This window comes from Stegodyphus dumicola, chromosome 5, assembly GCF_044657685.1.
Source record: "Stegodyphus dumicola isolate Sdum_Otavi_A_Nest chromosome 5, ASM4465768v1".
Classification (NCBI taxonomy): Eukaryota; Metazoa; Arthropoda; class Arachnida; order Araneae; family Eresidae; genus Stegodyphus; species Stegodyphus dumicola.
The window spans coordinates 130758801-130781518 of NC_140772.1; the positions used below are offsets into that span (position 1 = coordinate 130758801).

The following is a 22718-nucleotide window of genomic DNA, read 5'->3' on the forward strand; positions in this document are numbered from 1 at the left end:
TAGTTGACAGTAACTTGTCACCACCTGGAGTCCTGCTTTTGGCCCTTTACCTGAGGAAGACTGTAAAGAATTATTTCGTTTCTCTATATGTGCTCTTGTGTGCTGCAAGTGGTCATCACATCTAGCTAGCAATTGGAAGATCCTTAGTTGGGATCCTAATGAGAAATTTTTCATATCTAAATATCCTTATTTAATAAACATTAATAATCCTTAATTTTTTGAATATCATACTCCAAAAATATCTGTAAGATCTTAATAAAAATATTGGCTAGTTTCATTCAGATTTTATGCAAATGCATCATTTTTTTAGATCATTCATATTTCAACCAGCAGGCTTAAAATTACTGCTACATATCACCAATTTTTCGAATTCTATTGTATTAGTTCATTGCTAACAAGATATAACAATTAAGACACAATAACATGCCGAACAAATACTAATTCAGAAGTCAAACAACAAAAATCAGCGTTATATTTTCAAATTTTCGCAGGACTAGTTTCGATGGTTTTACCGAACCACCATCTTCGGCTGCAAAAGCGCAAATGCATGAGATAGAATATAATGATTAGATAAGATAAGAAAGCCTGGACAAGAATAAGCAAGTGGCACCATCTGTTGATGAAACCAGAACTAAAACATAATTTCTTTAAAGGCCGAAGGAAAAGATGGATTGGAATTAGGATCGTTAACTAGAACAGAAAGATTTTTTTGAATGTGAAATGCCTCTAGAAAATCCAGTTCTCCAATGGAAGATGTTTTTTGAATAATTTTGGCAGCAGAAAAATTGAAAGTGTGATTTTCGGACCAACAATGTTGGGCAACAAAAGACTTCTGTGTTTCCTTTTTTCTAACATATGCCTCATGTTCTTTGATGGGAAATTTTAAGGCTTTCTTCGTTTGGCCAATGTAAATTACCCTGTTTGAAGGTAATAAAGATGAGTTAAATAAAGTTCTTTCAACAATGAATTCTATTGATCCTGCTATTTAGTTCGCGTTTGAACTTGAGACTTTCAATTCTCTTCCGTTTCTCGACATTCTGGTCACACTTACACATCCAACTTCAGTACTGCAGTTTACCGTAAACCTTCATCGGTTTGCCATCCACCACACTTTAAATCATATCATCCGACTAAACAAAAGTTAGCTTCATTTTATTCCTATGTTTAACATGCTCTTTAAGTTTGCTCCTCCAAACTATCCCTTGATGAAGAACTAAATTATTTAAAAGCAACAGCTATTGACAGGGGCTTTTCATCCAAGATTATTAATCAAGCAGTTAAAAAATTCTGATCTCAACACACTAAAAGGCACACTCTTGTTTTAGGAGATTATAAAAGTTCTGTTATCATTCCTTTCTTTCCATCAGTTACCTATATAGTTGCACATATTTTGCAGAAATTTAACTTTTGGGTCGTTTATTCTCCCATCATTAAAATTCCGATTTCCATATTCAAGGACCCCATTCTGGATATGAATTCGTGCGGTATTTATAGAACTCCTTGCCAGTGTGGTTTAATTTATATTGGCCAAACTAAGTGAGCCTTAAAATTTCACATTAAAGAACATGAGGCATATATTAGAAAAAAGGAAACATAGAAGTCTTCTGTTGCCCAACATTGTTGGTCCGAAAATCACACTTTCAATTTTTCTGCTGCCAAAATTATTCAAAAAACATCTTTTATTGGAGAACTGGATTTTCTAGAGGCATTTCACATTCAAAAAAAAAAAAAAATCTTTCTGTTCTAGTTAACGATCCTAATTCCAATCCATCTTTGCCTTCGACCTTTAAAGAAATTATGTTTTAGTTCTGGTTTCATCAACAGATGGCGCCACTTGCTTATTCTTGTCCAGGCTTTCTTATCTTATCTAATCATTATATCCTATCTCATACATTTGCACTTTTGCAGCTGAGGATGGTGGTTCGGTAAAACCATCGAAACTAGTTCTGTGAAAATCTGAAAATATAACGTTGATTTTTGTTTTTGACTTCTGAATTAGTATGATATAACAAGTTCAATATCTTTTTATACAGACCTGATATATAAGTATTTTAAGTCTTTGATATGTTTTGTATCTCTATGCATACAGACTGCATTTATAAATCTAAAATGCTGTCATTGGAATTGCTTTTCTTTTTTTTTTTAAATATGAGAAAGTCATGAGGAGCAGCAATTAGCTTATAGTGTTCTTGTCATATGTAAAGGTGACACACCAATGACAAAATGATCAGACACTTTGAATTTTTCTATTCTTTAATGATCATAAAAACTAAAATAAATTAAAATAAAAAGAAAGACTTTTATTTTGATTATATATAAATTCAACATTTTTTGTAGTAAATACATTTTTGAAAAGCTGAAAATTAAATTTAAAAATCAATATCATTTGTTTAACAAGGAAAAATATTCTCATAAAAATAATCTGACACTTTTAGTAGCGGCCAAAAATGTTAATCTTCTTAATATCTTGTGGAATTACTTTTACTTTTAATCACTTCATTTAGTGTTTTCGGAATTGACTCCACAAGTATTTTGTTATTTTTTGACTTATTTTATGCCACTCGTCTTGAATCACTGCAACATACTTTGATTTTTGAATTTTCTATTCTAGTTCCTGTCAAATATGTTCAATAGGATTAAGATCTGGTGACTGGGGGTGGTGTCTTAATTACTTCTAGACACTTATATAATAGCCAGAGTCTAACATTGTAGGCAGTATGCTTTGGATCATTGTCCTGGTAGAATTTAAAACTATTTTGTATATTAAATTTTTAAGCTGATGATGCCAAATTTCACTCAAGATGTCAAGATACTTATACTGACCCATAATACCATCTATAAACTCAATATTTCCAACACCAAAATTGTGCCGTAGATCCCCCATACCATAACTCCTCCTTTGCTGTGTTTAACACTTGGTACTAAGCTTTGCTTCCAAAACTCTTCTTTAAGTTTTCTCCACATCAGCTCTCATCTGAGCCGAAGATGTTAAATTTGCTTCCATCAGCAAACAACAGGTTTTAAGTGAAATTTTTTTTTTTTTTTTTTTTTTTTTTTTTTTTTTTTTTTACTGACATATAATTTTTCTCTTGCTACTCGCCCATGATATCCTACAGATCACTTTACAGTTTCTGGATTTATACATATTCCATATAATTCATGAAGTTTCCCTACAAGCTTAGGAGCACTCAGTCTTTGATTCTTTTTAATATTCCTTAGAATAAAGTGTTTCATTCCATCAGATAACTTAGATGGTCTTTCAGGTCTTCTTCTGTTTTGAATACGATCCTGTTGCTTATAATGCTTATTAATATCAAAAACTGTAGAATTACTTAAGTAAATAGGCAATTTTCCTAATAGATTTCCTTTTATGCAAATCAATAACTAATATACAGATTTTTAATGATGTTTCATTTCGTGGCCAAGCCATTGCAAGAAAACATTAAAATAACAAATATTTTCTAAAAAGAAAATTCAAATTATAAAAGCAAATGATTTTTAGATTTTTGCCCAGCTTCTTTATCAAAACTAATTCCATAAAATTTTATTTATTGCAGACTATTTTAATTAGAAATTATGAAAATGTCGTGAGTAATTTTGTGATCTTCCCCTCCCCTTTCAGCCTAAAAGTTTATTTTTCAAATTTACTATTTAATTTTTTTCAAATTTATTTAGTACAGAGAGAGAGCTAAGAAAATATTTATTCAAGAAGCTTTTCTTTTATCACTTAAAAAAACAACAAAATTATAGTGGCTGATCATTTTTGTGAGACATTGATGACATAATTGCCATTTTAGCTTAACTTTTGTTAAGTTTCAACGGTTGCCATGGGTGAAAGAATAGATACAGATTTTGTTGTGGTTCATTAGTTTTGCTTCTTCTTATTTATACCATTCAAAATAGATACAAATTTTGTTGTTCATTAGTTTTGCTTTCTTCATACTTCTACCATTCAGAATAGATACAGATTTTGTTGTTGTTCATTAGTTTTGCTTTCTTCATATTTCTACTATTCAGCACCCTTTTTATTGTATTTCCTCAAGGATTTTACCATCTCATGAAGATTACTGCCACTATATGGTGCCACTTCATTCTAGTCAGTTCTGCCTGCTGAGATCAGCTTGAACAGTATTTTTCTCGCCATATATGGCAGCACTCTGCATTTATTTCTTTACATCTGCTAAGGCCTTGAGCCATCCAACTGCAGATCAAAACCATTATGGTTGCATGCCTGTCTTACCAACAACAAATGGTAATGGTCTTCATATTTTTTATTGTGTTCTTTTGTTCTCCTGTACTCTACTTTTATCAACTGCACTTACTACTTAAAACATTTCTCAGTTTAATAAAGTATTATTGATTTAAAAAATATATTATATAATTTTTGTGTATTTTTCTCTTATGTTTATTTTGTTTGATTTCTTCCATAATATACGGTATAGCTTTATATCAATAAACAATTAATTTTCAATTTTATTAATAAATCTTTTGTATTGAATGAGATCTTGGTAATCCCAATCAGTTGCTGATACATATTCGGCTGTTGATCCCCAATGGACTTTTTTGTCATCGTCGACCTCTAAGGGGTGTATACCAATCTCATTGGGAACCATAGATCTAGACTCCAGATCTAGAACCATAGATCTACATTTTAGTATATGTCTCATTTATCTTGCTGAAATTTGAAATTCTTAAGTCATACAGGAGTTCCTTGAAAACTATTCTGCCTTTTTTTATTATTATTTTCTTTAATAAAGAATAGCTTTTCTCTTATACAGTTGGGCCACAAATTAGTTGATAAGATAAGCTCTTTTGCTAGGACTATTATGTGTTTAGCATTATCTATTTTAACATCAAAAGATATTATGATTCTTTTGCACTTACCTGATATTTTAACCAAAATAAATTGCTTTGCAGCACATTTATTCTGACTATGCAGGTGTCAAGGCTGCTTGTGAAGATGCTTTTGAATTCTTATTGAAAATCTTTTCATATATGTGTGCATATTTTTGAAGGCTTTTGTAAAACTGTAATTGAAATGTGACTTAAAATTGGGATGTTCAAAATAGTTCAGATAATTCATACTCTGTTGTATGTAAAAGCTACATTTTTTCTATATATATATACATGATAAATGTATTATTATGATGATTAAAAAATCATCTGTGTTCAGGATTGTATTGTTTTAGAATATAACAAATGTAATATATTAATTGTCATTAATTCTCTTTTGTATTTCTCTTTTATCAGCCTATTATGAGAGATTACAGGATAAGTTAAATCAAGCTCGTGATGCAAGAGCTGCATTAGATGCTTTACGAGAAGAACATAGAGAAAAACTCAGACGAGAAGCAGAAGAAGCTGAAAGATTGAGGCAAATCCAGATGGCTCAGAAACTGGAGATAATGAGGAAGAAAAAACAAGTAAGAATATTGCCTAAATTAAATAGTAAAAAAAAAAAAAAAAAAAAAAAAAAAAATTTGCAAAACGTTTAAACGACAGAAGCAGAACAAGCACTGGAATCAGTATTAAAATAAACTGATAATACAAACATTTAAAATTTGAGGTATTTTATGTATAGATTAAAAAATTAATTAAGTTGGTCCATATGAATTATGTTTTGAAAAGCATTAATTGGAATTTATTAAATAAAAATCTTGCTTTTATTTGCAATTGGGGACTTTATATATGTTTTTAAATTCTTAAATTGTATTAACGTTTTGCAAAATAAGACTGATAATGAGATGTCAATTTCTTTGCTTTGTACCAATTTGCAATACAGTACAAAGTCCAAAATCCGGACTCGTCAGAACTTAGGCGATTTGGGATTTTTCCTGATAATAGATCATCAGTTTAAATCTAGTAATATGGCATGTAGAAATTATAAAATTAAAAGTATGAAATCATAATTTATGGAATAATGAAGTATTTATGATCTAAAGAGTGCCAAAATTTACAAAAAAAAAAAAAAAAGCTTAATATTTATTTGTTTACCTTATGAAACATTTCTTTCAATTCAAGTTGCTTCGTTTTTTGTGCTAATACTTTCTCTTTAATTCTGTAGACAGACATAATTTCTTGTTTAGTTACATTGTTGCAGTCATGTAACTGCTATTTTGAGAATTCCGACTAACTTGTCAATCGAAGTTTTTTCATTTTCAGTAATTTCTCTGTCATTTTCTTAACCATCGGTAGCGGTTTTTTCTGGATCTAGAACCATACTACAGATCTTGCCATTCATTAATTGATTGATGATTGAATAGCATTGTCATCACAATGAAAAACTTCTTTTATATAATCTTCATTTATTACCGCTTCTCCACATTTCTTTATAAAATCCATTAATTGGAAAATTTCACCTTTGTTTTGCAATATCCAAAAACCTTTAAAATTAGCACCTATCAACATAAAATTTTGCTATTCTTCACTATACATATTTGGCTATACATCATGAGCTTGGCAACTAACGACAAGTTGTTCCGTTAAATTTTATCTTGCTTCTATTGTGCTCTGAGACAGTTAAGCCTGAATTGTGCTAATTTAGTTATTTATTATATTTATGTCTATTTCTTGCACATGCTTAAGGCTTATCAGAGTTTTGAATAAATAAGTTCCCAATAAGGCTTAAGTATGCCGGCGCTAGATAGATATCTTATCGCCTGATGCAGTTTCTGTGGGTCCTAAATTCTCTGACACAATGCGGCCAAACGAACCCTGGCACTGGTTCTGGGTTTATGTGAATAAGAAATCAGTTATTCTTAATTCAAATAGCCCTAAATGTAATTTTTGGGTCTATGAGTATCATCAACAAAATCTTCTTTTAGCATATGGAAAGAAAGTTTTACTAAATTTTTCTCGTCAAAAATTTTTAGTGCATTTAACTTAAATCTGTAATCATCACCAAGCATAATGTCAACATAAAAAGTTACTATATTTCTTTATTATTCAATTACTAACAAAAAAAAAAATTCTTTAGGCATCGCTACATGAGTCATTACTCAATTTGTCATGTTTTGATAAACATGCGGGGATGAAAGGAAAATATAATAAATAATGATTCGCCAGGTTGGCATCAGATCAACGATGTATCTATGTGAAATGTTTGTGTTTGAGATGCATGCCAAGCACATATGCAGCAACAGAGCCAAATTACTGATGATACAAATTTATACTAAAATAGTTGTTTCTTCAATAACAAGGTATTTTATTTAGTGTTGAAGTGAAATTAAGAATCAGGACTCTCCAGATGTTTTATTATGCATGGAGGGGGGGGAATCAAATGCGCGTGCGTAAAGCCTACGAGAAAACGTTGTTGGTGGTTTTGAGGTCTGGATTTTAGATCATTCTGGATAATAGACGTCCGGATTTTGGACTTTGTACTGTATATCTTGTTTTGAGGTCTAATGACTCGCATTACACTGAGCACTTTTATGAACAGTTCATAAAAATATACTATTCAGTATCAAAATTGTCCTTATTGGAAGAACTGGAAATGCAGATGTGAAATGGAGTTTGTGAAATATTTTTCCGTAACGGGTTTATTTGGATTATATTTTTCTCCATTAACAGCGTGTAGAAAATGAGATAATGTGACAGATGTCAATAAGTAATTGCAGCTTAGCGAATGGCAATAGAAGTACAGTAGTGGAGCTATATAGCCTGTAGATAATAGTTCTGAAGAATGTAACATTAGATGTGATAGACTTGCTTTCATAATTTATTGAGATCTTTCATTAGCTCGTCTGATTTTAAGTAGTATCCAATATGATTCCATGGATTTTGTAAATGAGGATAAACTGGATTTTCTGTGGTTGATCTTGTTTGCCATGAGAGTGCTTAAACATGTTGCAAGTATTATCTGAAGTTTCAACAATTTCGATTCTCTGAAAAAAATCTTGTTGGTAGTAAACATGCTAATAGGATGTACTTAGCATTTTAAGCTTTTTATAAATATTTCCAAGCATATAAAATAGGTTTAAGTCCAAATAATTTCTACTGGTATAAAAACTATTTCCAGAATGCTTCTTGCATGTTAAGATTATATAATGCCATCAGTTCCAGATTTATATCTTCAGTGGGTACACCTTCCCTGGAATAACATATTAAACTCTAGTGTCCCAGATAAATAGTTTTCATAATGAACTCAATCTTAGAACAGGTTGTGTTCATTGTGTGAGGCACCATTATATATTAAAATTAATCCAAGACATATTGGTTACCATTAACAAATATTAAATTATGTTAAAAATATGCCCTAAATGTAGTATTAGGGTTACATATTTCTTGAAAGAAAAATTAAGTCAAAACTGTCAATTAAAAGTAAATATTTACTCACTTCTACTGTTAATATTTCTCAAAAAAATTAATTTTTTGTATATATTTTTTCTTAGTTAATAGAATTCAGTTTATGAATGCCTTATACTTCAAAATTTATTTTAGCTCCTGAAGTTTTATTTATTTATTTATTTATTTGGAAGTTGACATACTTTCTTTGAAGATTTAAGACTGCTTTGTAGAAAAATATTCTGGAAAGCAAAGGAAAATCTTACAGTCTTGAATGATAATTCTGTTTTATACTCAGTGTCGGAAAACTTGTAGAAATAAAATTTCTACTGTTGTTATTGTAAAAGTGGGAAAATCCATATATATATGGAAATGCTACTTCATTTTTTTTTTTTTTGTTAAGTAATAACAAAAAAAACTGATTAAAATTTTTTCTGTGCGATTAAGAGATTCACAGAAAGGAAAATTAAAAGTTAATTGCAAAACGGATAAAGGTAAGACAAAGAAATTTTAATTAACAAAAAGAGGAATTTTTGCTTTATGCCTTTTCTCAAAATTTGTTTTCATAAATTGTGGAATTTAAGTTAAAATTGTAATGGAAAATTGCATCAGGAAATTCATTCTTAATATCTCTGCAAATTTTACTGATAAATGTACGGAATTTTTAGTTTTTATTTCATTAAAGCTTAAAAAATATTTTATTTTTACAAATTTTGCTGTATATAGATAAAGTTTTATATTTCAAAACCTTTTTAAGCAATATTATATAAAATCTGAAAGCTTTCAGATTTAATACTATAACCAAATGGCCTTTTGTTTTCATTTGGAGAAACATACACATTTCAAGAGCATTTGGGCTAAAAATATTAAAAAACAGCATGTCTTTAGAATTTTTGATAGACAGTCTCACCCACTGGAGATAAAAATATTTTCTACAGTGTTGCCACTGCTTACTTTGAAATTGTCGAGTTTTTTAATAAAAAAATTGTCAAAAGCTTTACAAATTAAGAAATAGACAATAAAACAAATTCCAAATTTTGGCTTCTAGGTACACATGTTCAGCAGGACTATGTTATTCAAAGTTTGATAACTTCAGGTACTGTTTCTTTTTTCACAGTGCAAGAAAGATACAAACATTCATGAAGATTCGTCATTATTTAGTTTCTTTAAAGATAATACAGGGCGGAAATATTTGGTGGCGACAATTTGAAAAGTGATTTAGCCATTTGTAGTTACTGAACACAAAATGCCATTGCAAGACTAGCCCATCTGATGTAACGCCCATTTAGACTTTAAAAAAAAAAAAAAAAAAAAACTTATTCTTATTGAGAATTTAATAGCTTTTTATTTCAGTTACATGGAAAGGTACAATTCTCTAAATTGAATATTTTTATTAATATTAAAATAAAAGAGATTTCAAATCAATGTATGAAAATATTTGAGAAAGCTGAATATATATATCATCTATTCAGACTGATCCTTCTATCTAGTTGAGTAAAATTAAGCTTATTGATATATTTACATGCTTTTCATTGACTTAAAAAGATAATACGTTGTAGTACATAAATTTTAAGAAATTGTTAAATTAATTTAGATGAAAGTATATAGGATATGGATTGGCCTACAATGTTCAACAAATAGCTAATTAAGTAAACATTTATGGAAAAGTACTTATTTATTTATACATAGTCAGTTCTTTTTTTACAGTGGGATTTGCTGCTTAAGGAGTGCCCTTTTTCTAAAAATATGCATTGTTAATTTTATTGTTTTGTGTCAGTCAAATAATTGTGATGTTTTAGTGTAATTTTAAATAAACGGAAATAAGTTTTCTCTTATACAAATAAATGTTTTCTTTGGTTTAATTTTAGCACAGTAAAAATAAAAACTAGATTAATGTTTAGATTTAAGGCCAGTGATAATAAAAATGGATTGTATGTTTAGGAAAATAATTTCTTCATATAATTTTGCCCAAAAAATATGTTTCATAATCTCTTTTATCAGAGTAAAAGGGAAGTTTTTATTTTAAATGTGTAATCCATGTCAAAATAAAATATGATAAACAAAAAGCTACAAGTCATATCAATAATCTTTTTTTTTTTTTTTTTTTTTTTTTTTTTTTTTTTTTTACGAAATCAATAAATAATGATTTTTGTAAAATAGCATAGCAGGTAGGAAAAGAAGAAACTAGTATGATAAAGCACATCATAACCAGCAATATCAAAAGAGCATTTTTGTTGAAAGTCTAAATTTAAACCAAAAATTTATGCTTATGAAATAAAAAGTATGTAATGTGTTATCAATTTTAAGCTTTAAATGTATAAAACCTTTATGTTATGTTCTTACACCCTATGTAACAATCCTTATCCAACCAATGAATTATCCAGAATATAAAAAACAATTATTCATCCCTTTTTATACACTAATTTGTGAACTTTGATGGTGGTGTCCATGAATTTCGGAAACAATTCTCATAAAAAAATGCTATATTTATTTTGGTTCATGTTTGGAAAGACGCAAGGAACATTATTTTACATTACTGTTTCTGTAAATTAGATCATGTTCATAGATGATGAATCTAGCAATGAAGATTCTCTTAGTTTCAAAAGTGTCTGGCATCTTGAATTTAGCTGTTCAAAGAAGATTAGTGCGAGTAAGGAGGAGGTGCAGGTTTGAATGTATGTAGACCAGGGGTTCTCAACCAGTGGTGTGCAAGAGAAAAATAGATGGTATGCCAAGAAGCAAAGTATTTTTAACTATTAAATTCAAAAATTAAAACCCCGACATCCTGATTGAGGCTTTTGTCTAACACTCGTAAATTTATGCGATTTGAGCTTTGTTCAAGAGTGGTGGTGTAGTAGTACTTTGTAGTAGCGGTACTATAGGTTTTCAATTTTTGTTTAGAAGGTACGCATTAGTCAAAAGGTTGAAAACTGCTGATGTAGATAATTCTGCTTTTGTCAAGATGATGACGAAGTAATGGGAGATGTTCTGGGAATGGAGAAAGGGGGGATGATGTAAATGCTTTGCCAAGCAATGTTCAATGATAATGCATGATGTTATGAATCTTCCATTGTTTACACAGCAAATTTTTTAGACTGTGGCAACAGACATTTGAAATTAGATGCCATCACACTAACAAATGATGATATTTTGGTGTATGGTAATTTTAAAACATTGCTTCATTTTACTTTTCTGAAATATAAAATCATGTATAACTGTTATAAATATTGTTACGAATTTGGTATTTAAAAAGCTAATGTTAGTTCAATTATAAATTAAATGGTTTTATTTCTCGCGCAGTGCAGCGCGTGACGAATATTAAAAGAAAGCTAAGCCGGAAAATTGAAAATACAAGAGCGCGTGCATTAAATAAATAAATATCTCTTCTTGATTTCGAGAAAGTACTGGAAAATTCTAGCGCGTGATTTTAAAATCTTATAAAAGGAGGAAAACATCTCAGTTTGTAGAAGTTGCTTAGTTTGTTGTTGTTTAGAAAACTACTGTTGTTGATTGTAGCGAATTCGCGGATTAGCGTTCTTTAGCTGTTTTGAATTACGTTCTATTGGACATTTGAGTAGTTAAAAGAAAACTACTGTGAGATATTGTAATACTGCATGATAATTTGAGAAAATTTAAGCATTTTTGTTGTGATAATAATAAATTTTTGTTCATTTTTCATCGGACTTGTGCATTCATTTCATAACGAACCCGTACGCACGCAACAATTTTTGGTGTCAGAAGTGGGATTTGAATGCCAATAACAAGAGCGATGGAAGAACAATTGAGACAGCTCATTAGTGCTTTTGCTGCATTCCAAGAAAAGATGGAAGCTGGCCAAGCATCATTTAAGGAAGAAATGAAATTGGGCCAGGAATCCGTTAAGGACGAAATGAAAGCCGTTCAAGCTGGTCAAGAAGAAATGAAAAGAGAAATTACTTGCATAATAGAAAATAAAGTTGAAGCTATGGAAGGCAGAATTGACGCAGTTGAAAATAAAGTTGGACATATTGAAGAAAGAGTTTCTTCGGTGAAAGAAGATATAGAAGAAAGAGTTTCTTCTGTAAAAGAACAAATTGATGAGAGAGTTTCTGCAGTTGCCAAGGAAATGGATACTTTAAAGAAATTCATAGCGTCGGCAGGGAGCAGGAGTGATGATTTTAAATTCTTACCAATGCCTGCTCGTCTACCTCTGAAGCTATCCACATATGATGGGAAGACCTCTTGGCAGGTGTATAAGACACAATTTTCTATCGTGGCAGATGCGAATGGATGGGATTCCCAAGCTAAGGCCTGTCATCTCGCCGCTTCTCTAAGAGCCGACGCAGCGGATATCCTTCAGACTCTTCCCGAAAACAAAAGGTTAGATTTCGAAGCTCTGTCCGGCGCCTTGGAGTTGCGCTTTGGGGAGAAGTGTTTAAAAGACTACAGCAGGCTCCAATTAAAATCTCGTCAACAGAAGCCTACCGAAACACTTCAGGAGCTCGCCGCGGATGTTGAAAGGCTGTCCCATCTCGCCTTCTCGGAATGCCCGACAGAAACAAGGGAAATCCTGTCCTTGCAATACTTTATCGACGGCATCCGTGATCCCGAAATACAGAAGGCTCTACGAATGGCAGATGTAAAGGATGTAAAAAGCGCTCTGTTGTACGCCGTGAAATTGGAGGCAGCCCAGCAAGCAACTCTTAGAGATCGCTACCCAGTCAGAGATGTGCGAGTCCACGACCCAGGGGACCAATTGATGGCTCGTTTAGATGATTTATACAGACAAGTCGATGCTTTGATACGGAGTAGCAGTGAGAACAAAGTGGCTGTAAGATGTTGGAGATGTGGTTCTGAAGGTCACCTACGACGGCATTGCAGAACACCCCAGGGCACGGATAATAAAACGGATGAGTTGACAAGACCAGTGAATGCTTTAAGACGGAATAGTGGTGAAACAAAACCGACCCTAAAGTGCTGGAATTGCGGTATTGAAGGCCACCTACGAAGGAACTGCAGAACTCCCCAGAGCACGGAAAATAAGGCATACGATTTAAACAGACAATTAAATGCCACGGGAAGGAAAAGGACTGACAAGAAACCAAAGTGCTGGAACTGTGGAGCTGAAGGCCACGTACGAACGAATTGCAGAACACTCCAGGGTACGAAAATTGAGAAAATTTCTGAGCAACGACGCAGGAAACAAATTAATGACCATATCAAGGGACAGAGGTTGCCAGATAATGAAAAACCTTGTTTTAAAGCACTTACAATTTATACAGTGAGTGGCAACAGTAACGGACTGTCCATTAATGGGAATATCGATGGAGTTCCTTGCAATATGATCATTGACACAGGAGCTAATGTTACCATCATTAGGAAAGATTTAGCTGAACAGTTTAAAGATAAACTTATTTGGACGCCATCCTGTGTTACCCTTCAGACTGCGTCTGGTGACAAGATCGACATAACTGGGAAGTTAAACGTAAACATCACGTTTGGAAGTGCCGCCTACCATCACACGGCATATGTGGCGGATATTACAGATCCATGCATACTCGGATTGGACTTTTTAAGGAAATACAATTTTTCCTTAGATTTCAAAAACAATAAGCTGCTTTCAGCATCTGATGGCATGACTATCCATCCTCAAAAGGGATCCTCGCCTGGAAATATCGACGCCTTGTCCGAAAGATCGAGCTCGGGAAGCTGCCGAAATCATACCAGGGACGAAAAGAAACTCAAGACTACCAGCTATTCTCCATCCCAGAAGCTCTTCGGTCGAGACCTTCGTCTGCCTTGTGACCGCCTGTTTAGTCGCCCTACGGATGCGCCTTCATCGCCTGAGGAACACATTCAAGATGCCCAGGCCCGGTTTGAGGGGATGCACCGTTCTGCACGAAAGCGAGTCAACTTGGCGACGGAGAAAGTGAAGACCAGATACGACACGCGAGCTACTAGACATAGATCCAACAAAGGAAACAAGGTGTGGTTGTGGAACCCGATTCAACGAAAAGGACTGAGTCCTAAATTACAGTCACCTTCGGATGATCCGTATACAGTGCTGAACAGACTAAATGACGTCGTGGTTCGGATTCGTAAGTCTTCGAACTCTAAACCTAAAGTCGTTCATTACGACAGGTTAGCTCATTACTATGGCCATAGTACGTAATGTAAATAATTGTAAATAGTATCAGACCATGGTCCATTTTGTTTTTAAATGTGTATTTGATTTGTATTTGATAGCATTTGATTTGTTTTATGTATTGCATTTATTGTTCATGTTGTTTATTATTGTAATGTAATGCTTATTAATGCATTTATGCCACAGTTGTAAGTTTAGCTTCCTGTCCAGGGATTGTACTGCCCGGGACGTGCAGTCCTTGGGAAGGGGGAAGTGTTACGAATTTGGTATTTAAAAAGCTAATGTTAGTTCAATTACAAATTAAATGGTTTTATTTCTCGCGCAGTGCAGCGCGTGTCAAATATTAAAAGAAAGCTAAGCCGGAAAATTGAAAATACAAGAGCGCGTGCATTAAATAAATAAATATCTCTTTTTGATTTCGAGAAAGTACTGGAAAATTCTAGCGCGTGATTTTAAAATCTTATAAAAGGAGGAAAACATCTCAGTTTGTTGTTGTTTAGAAAACTACTGTTGTTGATTGTAGCAAATTCGCGGATTAGCGTTCTTTAGCTGTTTTGAATTACGTTCTATTGGACATTTGAGTAGTTAAAAGAAAACTACTGTGAGATATTGTAATACTGCATGATAATTTGAGAAAATTTAAGCATTTTTGTTGTGATAATAATAAATTTTTGTTCATTTTTCATCGGACTTGTGCATTCATTTCATAACGAACCCGTACGCACGCAACAATATTTTGTAGTTTTCTTGGTAGTTTTTATTCATAGCCAGAAGATTAGCCAATAGATTTTGCATTCTGCAGATGACATCATAAAACATGAACAAGTAAGTTTTAGAAATATATATTCAGTTAACTGGAATTGGTAAGGTCTCATTGATGCCAGTTAAAAAGGATTCTACTATATAAATGTGAGCTTATGTGCTAAACATATTTCCATTTTCCAGAAAATTCCTTCTTTATCAAGTGCAACTTGTTTGCAGTAACAGTGATGTGTTACTGCAAATATTTTCTTCAAAACATTGGTCATATGGTTTTATAAATAGTTTATGTAACTTTTGTTTGCATAACTGCCTGTATTAATAAAATGATCTTATCATAATACTCAAGTAATGTAATATAAATTGTTATTTTAGGAATATTTGCAATATCAGAGACAATTAGCTATACAAAGGATGCAAGAACAAGAAAGAGAAATGCAAATGAGACAGGAGCAGCAAAAGCAGCAATATCAAGTTGTGCAGCAAGGAGGGGGAATACCACAGGGAACTTATCCTCCTCAGCATACTTTTGCTCCTCCTACTCAGACTTTTACTACTGTTCTACCACCTAATGGTGGAAATGATATGACTGCTCAGCAACCATATGGGCCTCCTTTTAAACAACCCCAGCTACCTGGAGATTATCGTCCCCCATATAATATGCAAGGTAGAGAATATTTGTTTTTCCATCCTGTCAAATAATTAAAATATTATTTTGTGCTATTTGAATGTTAATCTGCAGAAGGTGTTTAATTTTAACCAACTGAAATTTCTGTTTGTTTTTACCACTGCCATTTTAAGTGCGAATTAGCATTTTGAAGGAATATTTTTGGCGATTCACTGATATATTATATGGTTATCTTTTGAATATGTTCATGGGTTATAATTTGTTTCTGTTTCTAATATAAATAATGGCATACTCGAGGTTCTAGGCAAGAAGTGAAACATAAGCATAGCGAAATTTATTTTTTTTTTTTAATAAAGAACCTTTAAACAACTTTTTGCTTTTGGGGATGTGAATTATTTTATTAAACGGTTCTAAACTTGGCGACTTATCAACATTGCGATTTTAAGATCAGTTTCTATAGAAAATTTTTAATTCCAAGATCTGGAGAATTTTCAGCAATTTTTTTAAAACATTATAATGTTGATAAACTTCATTAAAACAATGGTAATAAATTGAAATTATATTTAAAAGTAACATTAAAATAAAACACTTTTATTTTTTGCTGTCATATTATAAAGTTCTGTTTTGGCCACTTATTATACAATATTTTAAATCTGAAAAATAAACAAAGTATAATGCTCTAAAGCACAATTTACGAAACAGTTCTTAGCAAAAGCAAAATACCTATGTAATTAATTAAAAATGCTTTCTTAATTTTTTTCATGGCAAAAGTTTTTCCCAAGTAATTGTCTCAGAAATTCCGAATTCTGAGAATATGCATCAGTTTTCTCTGTAAAATTAATTTTACGCTTTTTCCCTCTGATTTTTTTTTAAAACTATTTCTGCTTTTTGCTGTTACAGAATTGGTATAAATAATTTTTCTTTAATATTTTAACATTGCAACTTGGAAAGCTTAGAAAGATTTGAAGGCAAGGTTTATAGACCGATGATTCTATCAGATTCCAGACAAATGTGACGAAATAAAAAATGTCTCCATGGAAATTAACATGTAATGGCTGTATTTTACAGAAAGTTTACAATGAATTTCTTACTTTTCGGAGATTGCCTGGAAGAAGAATGAAAACATAATATTTGAATGTTTTACTTTTGATACTAGAATCTTTTCCTTAACATGTTTACCTTCCCTTTATTTTCTCTGCTACTTTTCACTAGACACATGCATAGGGAACACTAAAAATGTTTCTAATCTTATCGCATGGACAGGTATTATAAAAAGGAATTCTTTTATTGATAAAGAAATTGAAAAGTAACAATTTAAAAGATTCATCTAATAATGTCTTAATGCATCATACACAAGGCTGGTGCTAGGCATTTTCCCACCTGATGCAATCTCTGAGGATCATAAATTCTGCTGCCTGGTGCCTTTCTAAATTCTGCTTAAAGTGTCTGCTTTAAATTCTGAAAGTTTTGCCATTTTTAGATTTTATCATTCAGTGTTGGACTAACTTGTACCAGATAAAGTAAAACCTCATAAGTACATAGTCAACAGATTGACAAGTTAGGAGATAAAGCAGAAACTAATGGGAATATTGGTTCGCCGTTCAGCAATGAATCCCGCTTCACTCTTGAAACAAATGACCACCGTGTTCGTGTCTGGAGAGGACAGGACCAGCGGTCCCAATCAGCCTTTGTTTTACAAAGGTATACAGCAATAACCCTGGTGTGACGCACTATTTCTTAAGACAGCAGGTAATCTGTAGTCATCCTCCGTACATTTTTAACAGCTTAATGATATGTTGATACCATCCTGCGGCTGGTTGCATTACTTTTCATGGCATGTCATCCTGAGGCCTCTTTCCAACAAGATATTGCCAGGCCACGTACCGCTCCCATATCTGTGGACTGTCTCCGTGTGGTTGATACTCTTCCTTGGCCAGCAAGATTACTAGACCTTTCACCAATCGAGCATGTCTGGGATGTAGTAGGCCGCCAGATGGTCACTACAAAATATCGCAGATCTGGAACGACAAGTGATGAATGCCTGGCAGAATGTGTCGCAGGATGACATTAGGAACGTCTACCACTCCTTGCCTCGACGAATTCAAGCATGCATTACCGCCAGGGGTGGTTCGACCAACTACTAATTTGAACACTCAATGGGTGATTGTGAGCCGTGAACAGGTACTATGACCTTGATTTTTTAATCATTTTATTATCTGTGTGCGAGCTATACACGTATTCAATTTTATCGAAAACAACCACTTTCTTTCTTCATGGTGCTTCAATTTTTTTGCAAAAAGAGTGTAAAACATATGTCACTTACCTTCTTTCAAATATGTCCAACTATTATAAGTGTAAAATATTCAATGCTACGTGATAAATTCCATAAAGTGTATTTTAATCTAAAACTTATTAATAATAATTGTTAAATAAGCTATGTTTAATAATAATGCATCCTATTTATGGATCAGTTTTATCTTTAGGATGGTATTACAAAAGTGAAGTTCAGGCATAGGTAATATTTTTAATTTAATTTATTCAATTCCCATTTACTCATAGGTTTTTAATTCTTTTCATTGATGGTCCTTAAAAAGTACTTAATTTCCGTATGCAGAAATGTGTACGAACCCTGTAAGTTAACTTGTTTGTGTCAGATGTTTCATTAACCAGTTCAACGAGATGCTTATTTCTCAGTTGTCTTTCTTGGAATATATACAAAATGGTTCATATTAATATCTCAAAGTATCTTCAAAAGATTATCTGAACCAGATATATGTATATTTTATCGATTAGTAACAAACAGCTGGGTGATTTAATTTATGCAGCGAATATCGGATTAAATATGCTTTTCACCATATTCTCAACAAATTCTTTTTCCATTTTGGCATGTGTTTGTACTTAAAAAGCTTGACAATTATAGTTTGCTACTTAATACTATATGGACCTAAGGTGGGTACCTTTTTCTACTTTAAATGACTAGCACCGATCCTATATTTCATTAAGGTGTTGTTTTTGGGGCCTTCTGAGCAAATATAACAATGTTTACATATAACAGTATGTATATTACTTAAGTTCAACATCTATTGCCCAACTCCTTTATTATGTCAGTTATTTCCTTTTCACTTACTATGATAAAAAAGGATCACTAAATATAAAAATATTAATAAATTTATCTATATATTTATGAAACAAAAAAATGTGCTTACTTCATAATTTGTGACATGGCTGAATGAGGCGACTGGTATGGAGGTGGGAAAAAGTATGTATAAGAGGGGACATTGAACAAACACATGGCATGTTGCTAGGCAGCAAGCATCACTAGATAGAATTATTCTTAAATACCTACTTTTATTTCAAGTTTCTTTCAAAATATGTATAAATAATATTTCACATGTATTCTTTAATGCTGGTAAATTTGATGTTTACTTTGTAAATATATTACTTATTTCTAATAATAAATTATATTTTTCATGATTATTTTCTTTGAGGATGTTTGATAGAAACTTTCCTTTATAGTCTTCAGATCTTGGAAGACTCAGCAGGATTGAGAGTAATATGCTTTAAATATGTATAAAATCAAAGTGTGTCTAATGAAAATGGCAGTATCCTTAATTGTGACAATGCATTTGTTACGATAGGACAGAAATAATGACTTAGATGTTAAGAGAAATACAAACTAATTAATTTATGACTGATTGTTTATGCCAGCTGATTTGTATAGGTGAAAATTTATAGCCAGTGAACATTGATAAAATTACTTTAGATATTTTCTATTGCCTAGAAAAAAGAATAATGAAAAGGGAAAAAAAGCTCTTCCATGATTAAAGAGGCAAGAAGATTAAACACATACAAACCAAGAGGTTGTCATTAAAAACTTTGTCTTCCTCTTCCATCATTCCTCTGGCATTATATGTTAGCCCAGAGGAAAGGAACATAGAAAAGAATTTAAATTAGTCTATTTCAGTATAGCTAAAAATAAAAAGCAGCTAAAGCTTTTAAATGTACACATGATTTAAAAAACATCAGCTTGTTTTATCTCTGCCAAATTAAGTATTTCTCATGAATTGAACCTGAGAAATACAGAATGACTGAGAAGAAAGATTACATACAGTTTGTGTACTAAACCAAACTGGGCATTCTGTTCATTTTTACTGAACATAATTTATCTGCTGAACAAGGTAATTATTATTAATATTATTATTATTATTTTTTTTTTGCAAACAAAAAATTCATCAATTCATAATCGGTATTCTTTCCTTTTATTTTGCAAAGGAAAATGAAAGGAAAGTTTTATTGCTTTCAAAATTCTTTCTGTGCCAAGTTATTGAAGGAAATGCCTTACACTGAAGTGCTGTACAATAACCTTCTTATATGATTCTGATGTGATTGACTATACAACTGAGAAGCTTGCTACTAAATTAATGAAACCTAGAGGAAAATTTGGTATACTTCCATGAGCAAATATTTTTTCCCAATTTGTGACTGCATGATTCATCAATAACCTTTGAAGAATTGTGTATTTACCAGGGTTCGTATTTTTTGGAATCGATTTTTGGTCCTTAATTTTGGCCAAAATCAGCAGAAGGTCCAAAATTTTAATCATCTGAAATTTCTGTCTGTTTTTACGACTGCCATTTTGAGTGTGAATTAGCATTTTGGAGGAATATTTTTGACGATTCACTGACGTATATGGTTATCTTTTGAATGGGTTCATGGGTTATAATTTGTTTCTATTTCTAATATAAATGATGGTATACTAGAGGTTCTCAGCAAGAAGTGAAACATAAGCATAGCAAAATTCATTTTTTTTCTAATAAAGAGTCTTTAAACAACTTTTCGCTTTTGGGGATATGAATTATTTTATTAAACAGTTCTAAATTTGGTGACTTTTCAACATTTTGGCAATTTTAAGATAAGTTTCTATAGAAAATTTTTAATTCCGAGATCTGAAAATTTTTCGACAATTTTTTTTTTTTTTAAACATCATAACATTGATAAATTTCATTAAAATAATGGTGATATATTGAAATTACATTTAAAAAATAACTAAAACATATTTTTCGCTGTCATATTATAAAGTTTCATTTTGGCAACTTGTTATACAATATTTTGAATTTTAAAAATAAACAAGTTATAATGCTTTAAAGCACAATTTACGAAACAGCTCTTAGCAAAAGCAAAATTAGCTATGTAATTAATTAAAAACGTATTCTTTTTAATTTTTTCATGGTAAGAGTTTTTTCCCATGTAATTGCTTCAGAGTATTTAGAATTGTCAGAATATGCATCAGTTTTCTCTATCAAATTAATTTTACACTTTCCACCCCCCCTTTTTTTTCCCAAACTATTTCTGGTCTTTTGCTGTTACAGAATTGGTAGGGATAATTTTTCTTTAGGATTTTAGACATTGCAGCTTGGAAAGTTTAGAAGGATTTGAATGCACAATTTTAGAAATATGTGACAAAATGAAAAATGTCTCCATGGTATCAACACATAATGGAGGTATTTTACAGAAAGTCTGCAATGAATTTCTTACTTTTTGGAGAATGTCTGGAAGAACAATGAAAGCATAATATTTGAATGTTTTACTTCTGATACTAGAATTTCATTAGGCACAGGCATCTAAAATATCAAAAATGCTTCTGATGTTATCACATGAGCAGGCATTATAGAAAGAGATTTTTTTTTATTAATAAAGAAATTGAAAACTTACAATTTAAAAGATTAATCTAATATGTCTTAATGCACCATATACATAGCTTGCACCAGACATTTTCCCACTTGATGCAATCTCTGTGGATCCTAAATTATGTTGCCTAGTGCCTTTCTAAATGCTTCCAATGCCAGCTCTAAATTCTTAAATTTTTGCCATTTCTTGATTTTGTTGTTCGGTGTGTCATTAAATTCTAAAAATTCTGTCACATCAGCTCTGCAACTGGCCTTTACCATATATATATTTCATATTTTTTCTGAATAATAGAAATAAAATTAGCCGCTTTTTCTGTGCATTCTAAATGCATTTAGTGTTTTTTAGAATAACAAAAATCCTTAATTAAATCCAAAAATTCTAAAAGGAAATGTGTTGAAGAAAGAAACTGAACACATAAAGAAAATTATTCTTCAAAGATATGTGCAGTTATTATTATGCAAATCATAATCGGCTTTTACTATAATTTCCTATATCTCTTTTCTCATATGATAGAGTTACTGAGCCAGATTAAATTTAAATTAAATTGTGTAATCTTTTACCACTAATCCACATTTTTAGTTTGAATTTGACTGTTCTTGTTTAATTACAGCACCGTAAGCTGTAATTGATTTTGTTAGCATCAGAACATGCTTTTATGTTTTAAGTTTTTTTTTTTTTTTTTTTTAATAAGAGGCTTATTTAAACGTTTGTCTGATATTGTAATTACTTTCAGACATAGCGATAATATGTTTCACGTCTGTCGGGGTTAACTTTTACCAGATCAAGGTAAACCCTCATAGGTACATTGTGGAGAGGTTGACAAGTTAGGAGATTAAAGTATGCAGAAACTAGCAAGAGAATTGGTTTGCATATTGAGACAAAACTCTAATTGTTAGAAAAGATGCTTAAAGAGAAGGAAATCGATAAAAATTAGCCAAAATGTCCGGGAAGGCTTCAAATTAAAATGACAGATTTTGCTGAGTGTTGTTGTTACAAAATATAAATGTTTTGTGGCTTTTAATGTGTAATTATTCTAATATTGTTTAAGGATCGATGTCATAAATTACAGGTATTTTAAACTGTGAAATTTGATTAGATTTTGATTTTAACACATTAAAGGCGGGGGATCTTGACAAAAGTATGCTAGGTAACGTGGCGACCGCTTGACCTCGATTTTCAACCTAGAGTGGGCGATATTTTGTGTAATCATAAAAAAAAATTTAGACTTAAAAGTTT

The 22718-nt window shown here is 31.7% G+C and overlaps 1 protein-coding gene across 2 annotated transcripts in view; it reads left to right on the forward strand.

Moving 5' to 3' along the window:
- Hrs (Hepatocyte growth factor regulated tyrosine kinase substrate) overlaps positions 1 to 22718 on the forward strand; it is a 92091-nt gene that overhangs the window by 65803 nt on the left and 3570 nt on the right. For both annotated transcript variants that reach the window (XM_035364759.2, XM_035364760.2), the window contains 2 exons: positions 5251 to 5423; positions 15542 to 15833. In XM_035364759.2, the coding sequence (XP_035220650.1) occupies positions 5251 to 5423; positions 15542 to 15833 (465 nt within the window). The remainder of the gene's footprint in view (positions 1 to 5250; positions 5424 to 15541; positions 15834 to 22718) is intronic.